This window comes from Paramisgurnus dabryanus, chromosome 8 (genome assembly GCF_030506205.2).
Source record: "Paramisgurnus dabryanus chromosome 8, PD_genome_1.1, whole genome shotgun sequence".
Lineage (NCBI taxonomy): Eukaryota > Metazoa > Chordata > Actinopteri > Cypriniformes > Cobitidae > Paramisgurnus > Paramisgurnus dabryanus.
Window position 1 is genome coordinate 16,722,323 of NC_133344.1, and position 15,676 is coordinate 16,737,998.

General features: G+C 36.8%; 1 protein-coding gene across 1 annotated transcript; it reads left to right on the top strand.

The window, feature by feature from the left end:
- Nucleotides 1-68: 68 nt before the first annotated feature.
- Nucleotides 69-14,637, top strand: dhx16 (DEAH (Asp-Glu-Ala-His) box polypeptide 16). Its single transcript, XM_065280722.2, has 21 exons — nucleotides 69-218; nucleotides 582-784; nucleotides 1,172-1,413; nucleotides 1,785-1,956; nucleotides 2,078-2,134; nucleotides 2,263-2,517; nucleotides 2,673-2,912; nucleotides 3,006-3,194; nucleotides 3,371-3,481; nucleotides 3,620-3,735; nucleotides 3,828-4,038; nucleotides 4,530-4,628; nucleotides 5,915-6,067; nucleotides 6,249-6,389; nucleotides 7,122-7,284; nucleotides 8,984-9,102; nucleotides 9,276-9,343; nucleotides 9,616-9,778; nucleotides 11,133-11,294; nucleotides 13,717-13,890; nucleotides 14,247-14,637. The coding sequence occupies exons 2-21, from the start codon at nucleotides 587-589 to the stop codon at nucleotides 14,373-14,375; spliced, it is 3,162 nt and encodes a 1,053-aa protein (XP_065136794.1). The 5' UTR covers nucleotides 69-218; nucleotides 582-586; the 3' UTR covers nucleotides 14,376-14,637.
- The last annotated feature ends 1,039 nt before the right edge of the window (nucleotides 14,638-15,676 follow it).

Genomic DNA, 15,676 nt, shown 5'->3' on the forward strand with positions numbered 1-15,676 from the left:
ACATTCCTGCCTCCCACAATTGTTTTTTATTTTTTTTAAGTTTTTGGAACGCATAAAGAACGGAAAGGAGAACGCGGAATCGGCGGATTTACTTTTTTATAAGTTCAGGGGCTTTTATTTTGACAGAGCTCTTTGAGAACGACATGACCCCGGATGTAAAGTAATGTTTTCGTAGGTTCAAGCGCGTGGACAGTGGAGTTCGTAAACGAACTACTAACGTAAGTAAACGATTATATTATTGTTATTTTATTGTATATGTTAGCACAGTTCTGCTTGTGCACTCGTCTACTTGAATTCAAGATGTTTTGTGTCTTACATTTTACTCGTTTGTTTTTTAAGCCATAGATTTTTATTTAAAAAAAGATTCGCTGGTTAGTTTCCTCACCTAACGTTACAGTTGTTTTACATATGTTTGTGTTACTGTTACCTACTAAACACTCGCCTCTAGTAAGACAGTCGTTTGTAAATGTTTTAATACATGCTGATTTATATAGACTTGTGTTATGATCAAGAGTCTGTAGATATTTTTTTGGATAGCACTAACTTAGATTTTTCTGTATTTTATGTATGCTTCTATACAGTCACGATGGCCAGTCTTGAACAGTGGGTTAGTGATCAGCTTCATGACATCCTTGGTTTGAGTGACCGGTATGTCGCCCAGTTCATGATCGGTCTGGTAAAGAAGTCCTCTGGACCTCAGGACTTCGTGACTCGGCTTCAGCAAACTGGAACCATTGACATTGATCAAAGAATCACAGCGTTTGCACATGAGTTGTACAACAAGGTATGTTTTTGTGATCTCAAGACAGTACTTTATTTTTAACATACTACCTAAAGCAGTGGTCTTAAACTGGGGGCCGCGAGACGGTGCCAGGGGGGCCCCAGTTTTATGACATTTTATAAAATACATTAATTTATCATGAATTCTGTGTAATTAAACCTAAAAAAATAAAAGGCTACTAACCAAATATATTACTTTGTATATTTTAATATGATTTTTATTAAAATGTTGAGTTTTAGAACTGTTTTTGTCATTATTTTTTTTGAGGGGGGTGCGAAGGAATGCCGCACGCTGAAAAAGTTTGAGAACCACTGACCTAAAGTACAATTTGTCCTGCTTTGACTGCTGATGATGATGTATGTAGAAGGTAAAACATGATCTCTATTTAAGGCTCCCAAAAAACATGTGGTGGAGAACCCCTCCCGAGCCATAGAACGACATGTCATGGAAATGGAGAGAAAGAACAAAACCTACACGCTTCTGGATGACAGTGATAGTGATGGAGAGACCACTCTCAATGAACGAGGAAAAGAGAAGAAAAGCAAAGACAGAGACAAAGGAAAGAAAAGGAAAAATATCAGACAGAAACAAGAGGAAAGTCCATCATCCGACGAGGAGGACACAAAGAAGAGGTGAGTTATGTAAAAAAAATAAAAAGTAAAAAAATCCAGTTTAAACAACACATTTCTAATATTTATTTTTGTTTATGCACTATAATTTATGAGTCATAAAATCTGAATTAATCATGCATTTATCAAGTAACATTCGGTTCCTGTAGCTCAGTGGTAGAGCATTGCATTACCAGTGCAAAAGGCTGTGGGTTTGATCCCAGGGAACACGCATACTAATAAAATGTATAGCTTGTAATGGGCAAAAGCCAAATGCATAAATGCACAGGTTGGTGCATGAGAACAGATATGTGTTCACTAATCTTCAAATAAGGTTTTATCCTTTTGCTTTAGTTCTCAATAGGTGCTTATGTTTTTTGCTTGATCTCTTTTAGTTCTAAGGATGTGGATGAGCCGAAGAAAGTCGCTAAAGAAGAGGAGGAAGAATGGGAACGAGAGGAAAGAGAGAGAATCCAGGACCTGGAGGAGAGGGACGCCTTTGCTGAGCGAGTCAAATTGAAAGACAAAGACAAGACCAGACACATACTTGAAAGAAATGACAAAAAGGTAAAGTATCTAAGATTCTGAAACCAAAATAATTTTCAATGCTTCATTAAGACCGGCCTCAGTATTTTCTCATGGAAAATGTAATTTATGACAATCTGTGTTGCTTTTATCTCTACATCAGGCGTATGAGGAAGCTCAAAAACGACTAAAGTTGGATGAAGAAGATCGAAGAAAGATGGTAAGAAAGCATTTGAGTATGATTAAACATAAGTCATTCTGGATAATTTAGGTATGGACAGTTATGTTACTTTGGGTTACTGAAGACAATGCGTATTCTCTAATGTCCATAAAACTCTCTGGTTTCAGCTTCCAGAATTAAGGAAACAGTCACGTCGGCAGTACCTGACCAAAAGAGAACAGGAGAAGCTTGAAGACCTGGAAGAAGAGATTAAGGATGAAGAATATCTGTTCTCCACCGAGAACCTCACCGAAACTGAGAAGAAAGATCTGGATTATAAAAGGAAGATCCGGGACCTGGCCCGAGATTATAAGAAAGCTGGAGTGAAAGAGAAAGAGGAAAGAAAAAATCGATACTACATGCCTGAAGAAAAAAGAAGCAAGGTGGGTCTAAAAGATATGTTCCTGTGCGATATGGGATACATTTAGTTTATCCTTCAGTTCTGGAATATAAAAATCACTGATGGTGGGTTGCATGACCTAAAACTTGAGATCAAACTTCTTTTGCTTACTCTCTCGTGCATCTCTGTTCCTTTCAGACTATTCCACAAAAAGACATGGACCTGGAGTTCGAGGAGACACCCAGAGAGGGAGGCGGGGAACAAGGTCGGTGGGAGGAGGCGAGAGTGGCCACTGCCACCCTGCAGTTCGGGGCCAGAGAAGAGAGGGAACGCAGAATAAAGGAGGAAAAAGAAAAGTACCAGCTCATTCTAGAGGAGGAGGAGATGATCAACTTTGTCAGCGCTGCTATTACCATGAAGGGAACGTTATCAGAGAAGGTTGACATCACTGTAAAATCAACTACAGTATATGTTGACAATGTTTCCTTATCTTATTAACACAAACTTGATATTTGTGTTTCTGAACTGTAGGAAAGTGAACCCGAGTTATCACAAGCTGAAAAACAGCAGCTATCCATCCAAGAGGTCAGGCGTAGTCTGCCCATCTTTCCTTACAGAGAAGATCTTCTCGCTGCCATCAGGGACCACCAGATCTTGGTGATAGAGGGCGAGACCGGATCTGGCAAGACCACCCAGATACCCCAGTATCTTCTGGAAGACGTATGTGCCACATAATTTTTTTTTTTTTAGATTAGATTAACTTTAATTAATTAATAAGCTTTAACTGAGATCCAAGAGAAGTCAGGCTTAGTGGGGTTTTGTGACATACCTTCATCAATAACGCAAAAAGAGTTGCATACTGACGGCTAAAAAGTTACATGTTGTGTCTTTATCAGGGTTACACTGAAGGAGGAATGAAGATCGGTTGCACTCAGCCTCGACGAGTGGCGGCAATGTCAGTAGCAGCCAGAGTCGCACAGGAAATGGCTGTCAAACTTGGAAATGAGGTAAGAATTCATTTGCAGTTAAATGTGTAATTCAGGTCTGTGAATCTCTGATCAAGATCCGCGTTCTGAAGCGTGTGATCCAGATCCATAGTCCAGATGTTGATCATAATCAGCTGTTTTCATATCTTCTATGTCTAGGTGGGCTACAGCATTCGTTTTGAGGATTGTACGTCAGAACGCACCATCCTAAAATACATGACAGATGGCATGTTGCTCAGAGAGTTTCTTACGGAGCCTGATCTTGCCAGTTACAGGTATTGCAAAAAACCTTCCCTAGCTGCATGTTTTCCATCATTGTCTGCTTCTCTCCTCTGATTGGCTGCCTCTCTATCATTCTTTCTTTCAGTGTGGTCATCATCGATGAAGCTCACGAGCGAACCTTACACACAGACATCCTCTTCGGTCTGATCAAAGATATCGCCCGCTTCCGTCCCAACCTGAAAGTCCTGATAGCCAGCGCAACCTTGGACACCGAACGTTTTTCTTGCTTTTTTGATGATGCGCCTGTATTTAGGATTCCAGGACGTAGATTTCCCGTGGACATCTTCTACACAAAGGTAAAGACATTTGCTGTATCGTACTCTCTCAGTATAGGATTCTCAGATTAACAGCTCTGATTAGAAGGATTTGCAGGGCTCCAGACTAACTTTTTTCACTAGGAGCACAGTGGCCCCCAACAGAAAATTTTAGGGGCGCAACCAAAACATTCAGGGGCACACACCGTAAATCAACATGCTAATCAAATAATAACATTTCTACAAATGTCCACTGTATTACTAATAAATACTTTGATGATAGATGCAGAAAGAACAATGTGCTGTTTCAAATTCAGTGTCACATCACAAAAAAAGGTCAAATTTACTGGTTGCACTTGTGCAACTGGATGAAAAATTCTCTCAAATTTTGGTGGCAGTCTGTAGCCCTGATTTGATTATGTTTTATATTGTTGGGTAAGGTTGGTGTGAAGTGGTAGTTTTTGTTGTATTTGCTGTTGTATTTAGACCAGTTCTGTGCCTTAATTTAAAACATATTTAAATTTTGTCTTCAGGCTCCAGAAGCGGATTATTTGGAAGCGTGTGTCGTGTCTGTACTGCAGATCCATGTCACCCAACCGCCTGGAGATGTGCTGGTGTTCCTCACGGGGCAGGTCAGTTCATAACGCAGTCGGTTTTTAGTTTATATATTTACTTTGTAGATGACCATAAAGCTTTTCCATCATCACATTTGTATTTTAATCAGATTGGGTGATTCTTACGAAATCCAGATTTAGAAGGTGTCCAGCATTAGAATAAAAAAAAAAAATTGCACATATAAACCCTAAGGTCTGAACTTAATATAACCATTATTTTTAGAGTATTTAAAACATATTTCCTATAGAATTATTTAAATTATCATTTCCAAAAATGATCATTACCGCAACATGATATTACATTAAATATATGCATTTACAAACTCATGTTTCGGTAATGAGAACTAAAAAGTTGGCTAGGTACTATGACAAACAAATTTTTATCTGGAGAAATAAAAAATAAGAACTGCTTACCTGGTAGCCATCTTGAGTGTCGCCGTCAATTATGTCCCTTCCAACAATTAAAAAAAAGTTAGTTCCTTGAGGGCTTAAACAATGATTAAAAATTGTTGCGGAGGATGAGAAAATTGGTCTTGGACACATTTATATTCCTTATTATTGTCTCTACATTTACCAATGATCACCAAATACCACATGTTTCTTTACTGTAAATGTTTATAGTATAACATGCACTCAAGCTTTTTATTTATTAGATTTTTGTTATTATAAATTTTCCATGTCAAAGAACCCAAATCCAGTCATGGACACGTTGCGGTAATGATAATTTTACCCCCATAAATGTGGAAAAAACAACAAAATTGGTTTGTATGATGTCATTTGAAATCATGTGCAAAATAGTACATGAAGAGATGAAGATTTTTATTTTGATAGTGTTTACTTTTTTATCAAAATGTTACATGACACCTCATTAGTCTAATTTCACAAGAATCACCCGATTGGCTTTGTGTCTGAGGTAAAAAAAAAAGATGGATAATTTGTCATTGTAAGTGAGATAATATTTACACGTGACTATGCAGTGTGCATGACACATAATGGAAAGGCGTATTAGTGTAGGTCAAATGTTTATATTGATAATAGCAATATCTGTTAAACTGATACTCAAACAAGATTAAAACTGTAATGCTTGAAGTCATTAAAGTTCCAGCAGGGTTTAGATCCCAAAACAAATACAGTTTAACTGTTTGTTTTCCACTTGCTTGGGATTATCAGTATGTAACATAAGCTTAATGAGTGAATATAATGTTTAGTCAATTGTGTTTTTTGGGGAAAATAAGTTTATTCTGGAAAATAATGAATTATAGACATTATATTTATACTTGTGATTATGAATGTATTTTTTGTAGGAGGAGATTGAGGCGTGCTGTGAGCTTTTACAGGAGAGATGTAGGAGATTGGGTTCGAAGATATCTGAACTCCTTGTTCTGCCCATCTATGCCAACCTCCCCTCTGACATGCAGGCCAAGATTTTCAATCCCACCCCACCTGGGGCACGCAAAGTAAGAATGCCATAACCCCTGCATGCCACTAGGGGGAACAGGTCTGTTAGAAGTTCGGGGAGGTGTTATAAAAAGTTAAACTATGCTGAAATATTTAGGAGTGTGGGTTTTCCTTTGAAACATATTTTTTTTTATCAAATATCCCTAAATGTAAAGTGACAGGTTTCTTTTTGGTCCGCAGGTCGTGGTGGCCACAAATATCGCAGAGACTTCTCTCACCATTGATGGTATTATTTATGTAATTGATCCAGGCTTCTGCAAACAGAAAAGTTACAATGCTCGAACCGGGATGGAGTCTCTCATCGTCACTCCTTGTTCCAGAGTAAGAGAGAGAAATGTTCACATTGGTGACCCAGTCTGTGAAAATCCAGCTTAAGTCATTTTTGTGACTTTTTTGCATCTGCATAATATCATACTAGATAATGTAAAGAATATTTTGTGAAAATATAATCTTGATATCTTTAATATTGACTGAGTAAAGTCATGTCAAAGATTGAAATTGAAGTGAAATCGATTATTGAAATCAAAATTTTTGATTATAAAACTTAAGCCTGGATTTTAAAGGCAGGGTCACACTTATCCTTAAATGTCTAATGATTAAAATGCAATGCTGTTAAAATACAAACTTAAATATTATTTACTTTTTAACCTTTATGTGCAATACTACAAGCATGCATGCAAACTCATTTAAGACCATGTAAAGTTATATCTCAGGGTGCACCTTATAAAGTTGCTATTTGTTAATATAGGATAACATAAGATCATTTTATATTACTTTACAATATTTTAATTTATGCTATTTCATAATAATTGTGACCTCACTGTTAAAAAAGTAACAATAAAGGGTACAGTGGGTGTGTCCAACTTTTGACTGCTCGTGTAAACACAGAGACAACAGAATCATGTGTACCTTGTCATTCCATTCATAGCTGTGAAAAGTTTGCACCATTTCCTCTAGATCAAGAATTTAGGTTAAGGGTGAAACTATTAATGCATTATTCAATGCTTTTGTACTTTGACTCTGTGAATAATAATATATTTTAATATCCCATAGGCCTCTGCCAATCAGAGAGCAGGTCGTGCAGGAAGAGTGGCTGCTGGGAAGTGTTTTCGACTGTACACAGCGTGGGCTTTTAAACACGAGATGGAGGAGACCACAGTCCCAGAGATCCAGAGAACAAATCTGGGCAATGTGGTTTTGTTGCTCAAGAGTCTTGGTAAGAATGAGAGTCAGGATTTTGACTGTAATGGCTGGTTGTAAATTGGATGAATGTTCAATGGGCACAAAAAGTATATAAAGACACATAAAAGTCATATTTATAGAATGAATGTAATTGCACACGAATCAGAATGGCCAAACAACAAGTATTTATTTTTAATTACAATAGTGTGCACTTCAAGCATGCCTTTTAAAATATATAATACATCCTATATAAATATAATATAATTTAATATAATCCTATATTAAAACTAAGTATACACTTATTTAAAGGGATAGTTCACCCAAAAATGAAATTTCTGTCGTTTCCTCATTTTCATGTTGTTACAAACATGTATTCATTATTGTTTTGGTTACCACAAAGGAAGATATTTTAAGGAATGTTTAAGTGCAAACCGTTTATTAGCCCCATTCACTTCCATAGTATTCTTTTATCCTATTATGAAAGTCAATGGGGCTCATGAACAACATGAGAGTGAGTAAATGATTACAGGATTTTAATTTTTGGGTACACTATCCCTTTAAGTACATATAGGAACACAAGACACCAAAGCCCTTTATTCATACATGCATTAAAATGACATTTTTGGTTTGAAACTTGTCCAAAAAATATCTGAGAAAAGTGAGTTTAAAAATGTCACAAAAAATGATTTTATGCAGTGCATTAAAGGGATAGTTCGGCCAAAAATGATATTAAACCCATGATTTACTCACCCCCAAGCTGTCCGAGTTGCATATGTCCATCGTTTTTCAGACAAACACATTTTCGGATATTTTAGAAAATGTTTTAGATCTTTCAGTTGATTAAATGTAATGTTACGGGGTCCAGCCATAGTCCACGACCTTCAAGTCCAAAAAAAGTGCGTCCATCCTTCACAAATTAAATCCAAACGGCTCCAGGATGATAAACAAAGGTCTTCTGAGGGTAATCCACGCGGTGTTGTTGTAGAAATATCCATATTTAAAACTTTATTAACGAAAATAACTAGCTTCCGGTAGCGCCACCATCTTAGACTCCTCTGTATTCAGGAGAGAGTATTAGCGTAGTGTACGCACTTTTCTTAGTGACGTATGACAAATTCGGAGGGCGGGGGCACAGAGCAGCAGCAGAGTAGCCTCTGTAGGCTGCGTAAGCTCTCATCCTGAATGCAGACGCGACTAAGATGGCGGCGCTACCGGAAGGTATTAATTTTCGTTAATAAAGTTTAAAATATGGATATTTCTACAACAACACCGCGCGGATTACCCTCAGAAGACCTTTGTTTATCATCCTGGAGCCGTTTGGATTTAATTTGTGAAGGATGGACGCACTTTTTTTGGACTTGAAGGTCGTGGACCCCGTAACATTACATTTAATTATGTACTATAGGTGGTGACGTCACTTCCTGCGAGAAAACTCATAATTCTCCAAGTACCATGTAAACGCAGTTGTCTGTGTAGCCGGTTTATTGATTTGCATGTAAACGCATGAAAACAGTTTTCTATAATAAGCAGATTTTTGATAGTTATCCGCTTATTCTGTGCATGTAAAGCACTCAGTATCTGGAGTAAAACAAAACTTAATTTTGACAGCGGTTTTGGGGCGTGGCAGCCCTTAGAGAATGTATGAAGTCAATGCATGCGTACAAAGACCTAATGTTGTTCTATTCCTGTAATGAGATTCATATCTAACGTACATTTCCCAATGTGTGCCGCAGGCATAAATGACCTAATTCACTTTGATTTCATGGATCCGCCTCCTCATGAGACGCTGGTCTTGGCTCTGGAGCAGCTTTACGCTTTGGGGGCCCTCAACCACCTCGGCGAGCTCACTAAGGTGCGACAAACTAGAAATTTGAGTACCTTCACAATGTGCAATGTGTACTTAAAAAAGCTTTAACAAGTTTAAGGCAAGTTTCACTTTGAAAAATGGTCTTGGACAGGTTTTATTAAGAGTTGTAAACACTATTATTTATGACTCTCAAGCTTATACTTTCTTTTGCGGTGTAGCTTGGCCGAAGAATGGCTGAACTTCCCGCAGACCCTATGCTGAGTAAAATGATTCTTGCCTCTGAACAGTGAGTATCAATGCCAAAATGTAACCCTATTCTTCACATTCATTATTTCTTATGGCTAATTATTATTTCCTTATTACCTTTCACCTAGACTCATAGCTGTGTTGTTGTTTACACGTTTTGTCCTATGAAGAAATACTTAACCACATTGGTATGAAATACTTAACATACCAATGTGTCGTTCCAAACCTGTACCACAAAAACAACAACAACAACATATGATTTAAAATTTAATTTTCTAAGAACTGTCTCTTTAAATGTGTTCCTGCCTTTAGGTATAAATGCTCTGAGGAGGTGCTGACTATCGCGGCCATGCTGTCAGTCAACAACTCCATCTTCTACCGCCCCAAAGACAAAGTGGTTCATGCTGACAATGCCCGGATGAACTTCGTGGTACCGGGAGGAGATCACATGGTGCTGCTCAATGTATACACTCAGGTGCGTGTATATACAATCAAACTTTGCTTGAAGGGCCAATCAATCTTGTCAAGTCCGTTCTGCTTGCCAAGCGGGAAAAAAACACATGTTGAGTGCTGCGAGTCAACCTCCTCTAACTTCGCTAGTTACAGACAGTTAAAAGAAAGCATAGCAGATGCAGGAGACACCACGCAAGCTGCTCTTTACATGGGAAACAAAAAACAGCAAGCACCTCCCGCTAAACTCAATCAGAGCACGCGCGTGTGCACAGCAGGGCGGCGTCTGTGCCAGGACTGGTCGTTTCTCTGAACTGAGATCACAAGAACTTATTTAAGTTGCTTAAGAGTTATGAAAACAGCATTTAAACATGACTTATTGGGGTCATGATAGTCTCACAATCTCGTCTGATGGTATTAAAAGCGCGTTTTTAAGGTGCAAAGTACTGACAGATGTTCATCTGACAGGAAGTTTTGTTTTATCAGTTATGTGCATGTACCATATTTTTCCACTGGCAGCACGACTAACATGGCAGGGCATCTCCAGGTTTAATGTTCAGATGCCATAGCATTTTTTTGCGCTTCAAAAAAAAGTAAAAATCGAATTGAATCATGACCTTAGAATCCAAAATTTTATCGAATTAAAGATTTGGAGAACCGTAACACCCCTATATGTTTAATGTTAAAATTCGAGCATTGTATTATGTAAGGAATAATTGACGATTATTCAAAAATAATGCACACCCAAGGTTATTATGCACAATGCCATGGGTACCCAAGACACTGCTAAGATGCATGGCTCTGATGGTTATTTTAAGACATTTGACAGGTCAGGTGTGTGTTTATCAAAAAATAATGCATACCTGTGTAATATTTCTCTGTCAATCAGAATAAAGCATTCAACAGCCCCGTTGTATAATGAATATTAATGCATGATTAATGATAATGTTTGTTAAGACACAATACAGCCACTGTTGACACAAGCATATTTACTTAAAGACACATTTCAGATTTTTAAATCCTTAAAAGGTTTTTGTTTTCTTATCCCACCCTTGCTTAAAAACACTCCAAACTTCTGTTACAAGTTCAGACCTGTCTATAAAAAAACAAAATGACTGTAATGCAAAAAACATTGGCCTACTTTTCGGTTTTAGAAACTGAATCAAGACATTGGAATGTGTGTCAACCAAAACATCAACAGTGTTATGACTATGAAATGAATTCTTGGTATTAATACAAATCTTTATCGACGGCATTTGTGGCGTAATCATTTCTTGTTCTTTGTTCGGAAATTGCGAATTGCAGTTTTCAGCAGAATTTAGAAAGTTCATGCCACAAACAAATAAAAATAATAATTGGTAATCTTTGTTTTTTTTTAGTGGGTGGAGAGCGGTTACTCAACTCAGTGGTGCTTCGAGAACTTTATTCAGTTCCGCTCGATGAAAAGAGCTCGGGACGTCCGTGAACAGCTAGAGGGATTGATGGACAGGATTGAGGTGGAACTGTGCAGCGCCAATGGCGACAGCATGCCAATCCGCAAGGTCATACCGCATACACCACTGAGTCTCTGTTTTTGCATTTCTTCTTTCAGTGGAACTTGCTTCTTTGCATCAGCTCTGTCAGCTTAGGAGCCATTTAATTGGCTGAAAGAACTTTTTGGACACACTTTTTTTTGTCTTTGAGTAGTCGATAATTTTATCCCTTAAAGGGACACTCCACTCCTTTTCCAGCTCCTCTAGAGTTAAACATTTTAACATTTACTTTCAATAGCAGGGGACTATTTTCGGGCACTGCGTAATATCATTTGTACCCGCTGCAGCAATAGTTTTATATAGGAAAAATATCGAAACTGGTCATTTTGGAGCGCAATGCTAATAGTCTAATTAGATTCAATGGATTGTGCTAAGCTATGCTAAAAGTGGTACTGCCTGACCCAGAGATCGGCTGAATGGATTCAAAAACGATAAAAATCTAATGTTTAACCCTAGAGGAGCTGGAAAATGAGCCTATTTTCAAAAAAAGTTGAGTGTCTCTTTAAAACTCATTCTTTTCCAGGGACAGTAATTTCTTCATGCCTTAAAGCAGTTTGAATGTAACTTTATACCCTTGCCTTGTTTACTATATACGCAAAAAAATGAATTTATAAATTAGTCCCTGCCTCCGCTTAATCACACCAACTCGGACCATAGATATGAATATGCTAATTAGTTCCCACCTCCACTGTTCGCAACACCTCGGGCCATAGATATATATGTAAATAGATGGCACATTTGGCAGTTCCAGACACAAAGCTGATTGTTGCACACATTTTTTCCAGCGCTGATGTTTACAGGTTAATGCATTCACATTGCTCGTGTAACAGAGGTAGAGCTGAGGCAGCAGTGCCGCAGTCATCTAAGCGACATCCACCATTTCTATGGCTTGGACTGCCTGATCCACTCATTTAACTCTTTCCCTGCCAGTGTTTTTTTAAAAAGTTGCCAGCAAGTGCCAGTATTTTTTATGGTTTTGACAAAAGTGGAACACCTTCCAGAACTTATTATCCTACCTTCATTTGTTCTCTTTTATCACTTTTCAAATATGGGTAGGGTTCTTGAAAAATACCAAACTTTGAGCAAAATAGTCTTTTGATAGAGATCAGATTCAGAGCGATCCTCAAAACATACACAGAGTCTAAATTGTTTGCCCTAAGGAAATACTTCCGGGTCTTATAAGTTGGGTAAGAGCGCCACTTGGTTGATAATAGCGGATATACGGATTGCTGGAAAAACTCGTCATTGGCAAGGAAGCGTTTTCTCTTAATTGTGGAGTTTACTCGTCAATGGCAGGGAAAGAGTTAACTGTGATGATGTGATTGGTTACATGTTTGTGACATCAGAGACTGAGGCGATTTCAAACCGCAGTCTTTGGGAAACTGCAATTTTATGAAGAAAGTACTCTGCAATGGAATTGAATGATGAATTTGCAATGATTTTTTTTAAAGGGATAGTTCACCTTAAAATCCTAATGTTATTCTAAACCTGTATGAATTTCTTTTTTCTGATGAACACAAAAGAAGATATTTTGAGAAATGATGGTAAATACACAGCAGATAGTGACCATTGACTTCCATAGTAGGAAAAAAATATTTTGTAACTATTGTGATAAATGATGAAGAAAATATTTTGATAAATGATGGTAAGCACACAGTTGAAGGTACCCATTAAATTCCATCATATTTTTTATTCCTACTATGGAAGTCAATGCTCACTATCTGCTTGTGTGTTTATCATCATTTCTCAAAATATCTTCTTTTGTGTTCATCAGAAAAAAGAAATTCATACAGGTTTTAAACAACATGAGGATGAGTAAATGATGACAGAATTTTCATTTTAAGGTGAACTATCCTTTTAAAGCATATTAAAAACAGCACGTAGACATATAAAGAACAATAAAAACTTGATTTTTACCACAATGGGACTTGAAGATTAATGTATGTTTTTTTCATATAATAGTATATTACTAAAGCTATATATAAGACCGTACGCTAACTGCTCATCTTAACATACTGCTTGTCTCATAGTCACTTACCCTACATGTAATCTCAGCTCTTAAGACAACAGTGTGCCGTGTTTGTCATGCTGGTAGTTCCTGTTTTGTGAGAAAACAGAGTCATTGTGAATCATCTGATTGTTAGGTGATTCTGAGCAGCAAGCATTACAATAGACAGACAGGCCAACACAATGCTTGAATGTTTACACACTATCATTTACTACATTTTACAGATTTATTGCTAGATTTGAATCCTTTTGAATTAAGGGTAAAGAATTAAAAAAATCCTGGTATTTAACTCACCCCCATGTCATCCAATATGTTTATGTCTTTATTTCTTCAGTCGAAAAGAAATTGGGATTGCCTTGAATGGCTTTATATCACTGCATTTGGTTTTGAATTTGTGTTTAACCTACAATTTGTTTCTTGCAGGCAGTGACGGCTGGATATTTCTACCACACGGCACGTTTGAGTAAAGGGGGTTACAAAACAGTCAAGCATCAGCAGACGGTGTACGTCCATCCCAACAGCTCACTGTTTGAGGAGCAGCCGCGCTGGCTGATCTACCATGAGCTGGTCTTCACCACTAAAGAGTTCATGAGACAGGTCTGGAGTTCATCCACATATTTCTCATAGTCTTACTTTGACTATTGCCAAGAACCCTTTCAGATAAAAGGTACTTAAGCTGTCACAGGTGGTACATTTTCAAAAAGTAAAGAGTCCTTATTAGTCCCACTAAAGGTACATAATGGTACCAAATGTACACATATATCTATACCGAAGTGGTACATATTTGGAGCTTTTTAAAGGATACTGTCCCAGTGACGGCTTTTGTACCTTTCTTTCTGAGAGGGTATGGACCAAAATATATACTTGGGTATGCCACCACCCAAAATTTCCTAACAAACACTTGGAACACTCTAGAATAAAGGGAATAAACAGCAACTTTCTCTCTGTTTCAGGTGATAGAAATTGACAGCGGCTGGTTGCTCGAAGTGGCTCCTCATTATTATAAGAATAAAGAATTGGAGGACAGCAGCACTAAGAAGATGCCACGCAAGCAAGGTAAAGCCCGTGAAGAACTGGGCTGACCCCGAGATGGCAAAACTTGAGAGACTTTACCTCACGCTATCAGGTCGAGGTCACCGATTCGATACGGAGACGGACCAGACCCCCAGTATGAGAAACCCTGTCAGTGTTTGTAGACACAAGTCGCATGTTTTGAAATATGACAGAGTTTTGTTTGGAAATTTGTTGATTTCTGTAAATAATTTTTACAGTTTATCTGTTGTTTTCGTTTTTCGCCAATGGTTTTTATGTGAGTCGAAGGAGGAAATATATTTTTGAATACAAATTTTTGTGGTTTTTGTACACTGATAAGATCTTGAAATTCATTTAAATATCATTAGATGATCAGGGATAAGATTAGAGGTCATAAAAGAAAAAAGACAAGCACTTTTTATTAAACAGACACAGGTGAGTGTTTTATTATATTCAAAAGAAAACGTATTGCATAAGAATATTGACATTCCCTGGAATTTTTTACATAAAAGCTTTAAACCTACACTAAAATAAAATGTTATGTTGACTTTACTTAATTTTATTATGCGCACAATAAAATCGAGATATATATTTTTAAGTTGAGTATACTTATAATTTATAAGTAATTTATATTAATTAATTATATTTGATTAATTATATTCATAATTGTAGCTAAACTATTTAACTATTTTGAGTAAACTTTACTAATTTTTTTTATGTTCAGTACACTAAAATTAATTATGTGCAACCAGATCAATTTGATGGTTTAATTTCTACATACTAAAATTACATTTAATCCAATAGTTTTTAATTATCTCTTATTCTATCTTAACCTTAATTAATATGCAATTCCAATATTTTCAACTATTGCTTTATTAAGAGATTTTTGTTTTCACAAACAAGAGTGCCAGTAATGTAACTCACCATTCGAAAACAAAAACAAATGAACCTGAATAGCTGGAAAAGATAGCAAATATTCTCTATACAGAAGAACCACTCTTCTGAATGATGGTAACCACAAAACTTAAAACAGAAACTTTTCTGAATCTCAAAGATAATTTAACATTAAACACTAACAAGTCTTTATTTTTGTTAAAAAACATAAATAGCATTTAATTCAAATTTTTACTCTCCAAATGCAGTCTCGTGCAATGCATCCTGGGAAGTACAAGTCCACTGCCTAGTTATTTATATTTACTTAAATAATTAATGTTGTTTCAACACAAAATTATTAAGTTAATTTCCTTTTTGGATGGATTTTGCATGATACAATTAAATCTATTCAATAGTGTGTTCATTTAGAATTACTTGAATTTTTTATGTAATTTTTACTTTTTATAATTTTTTTATA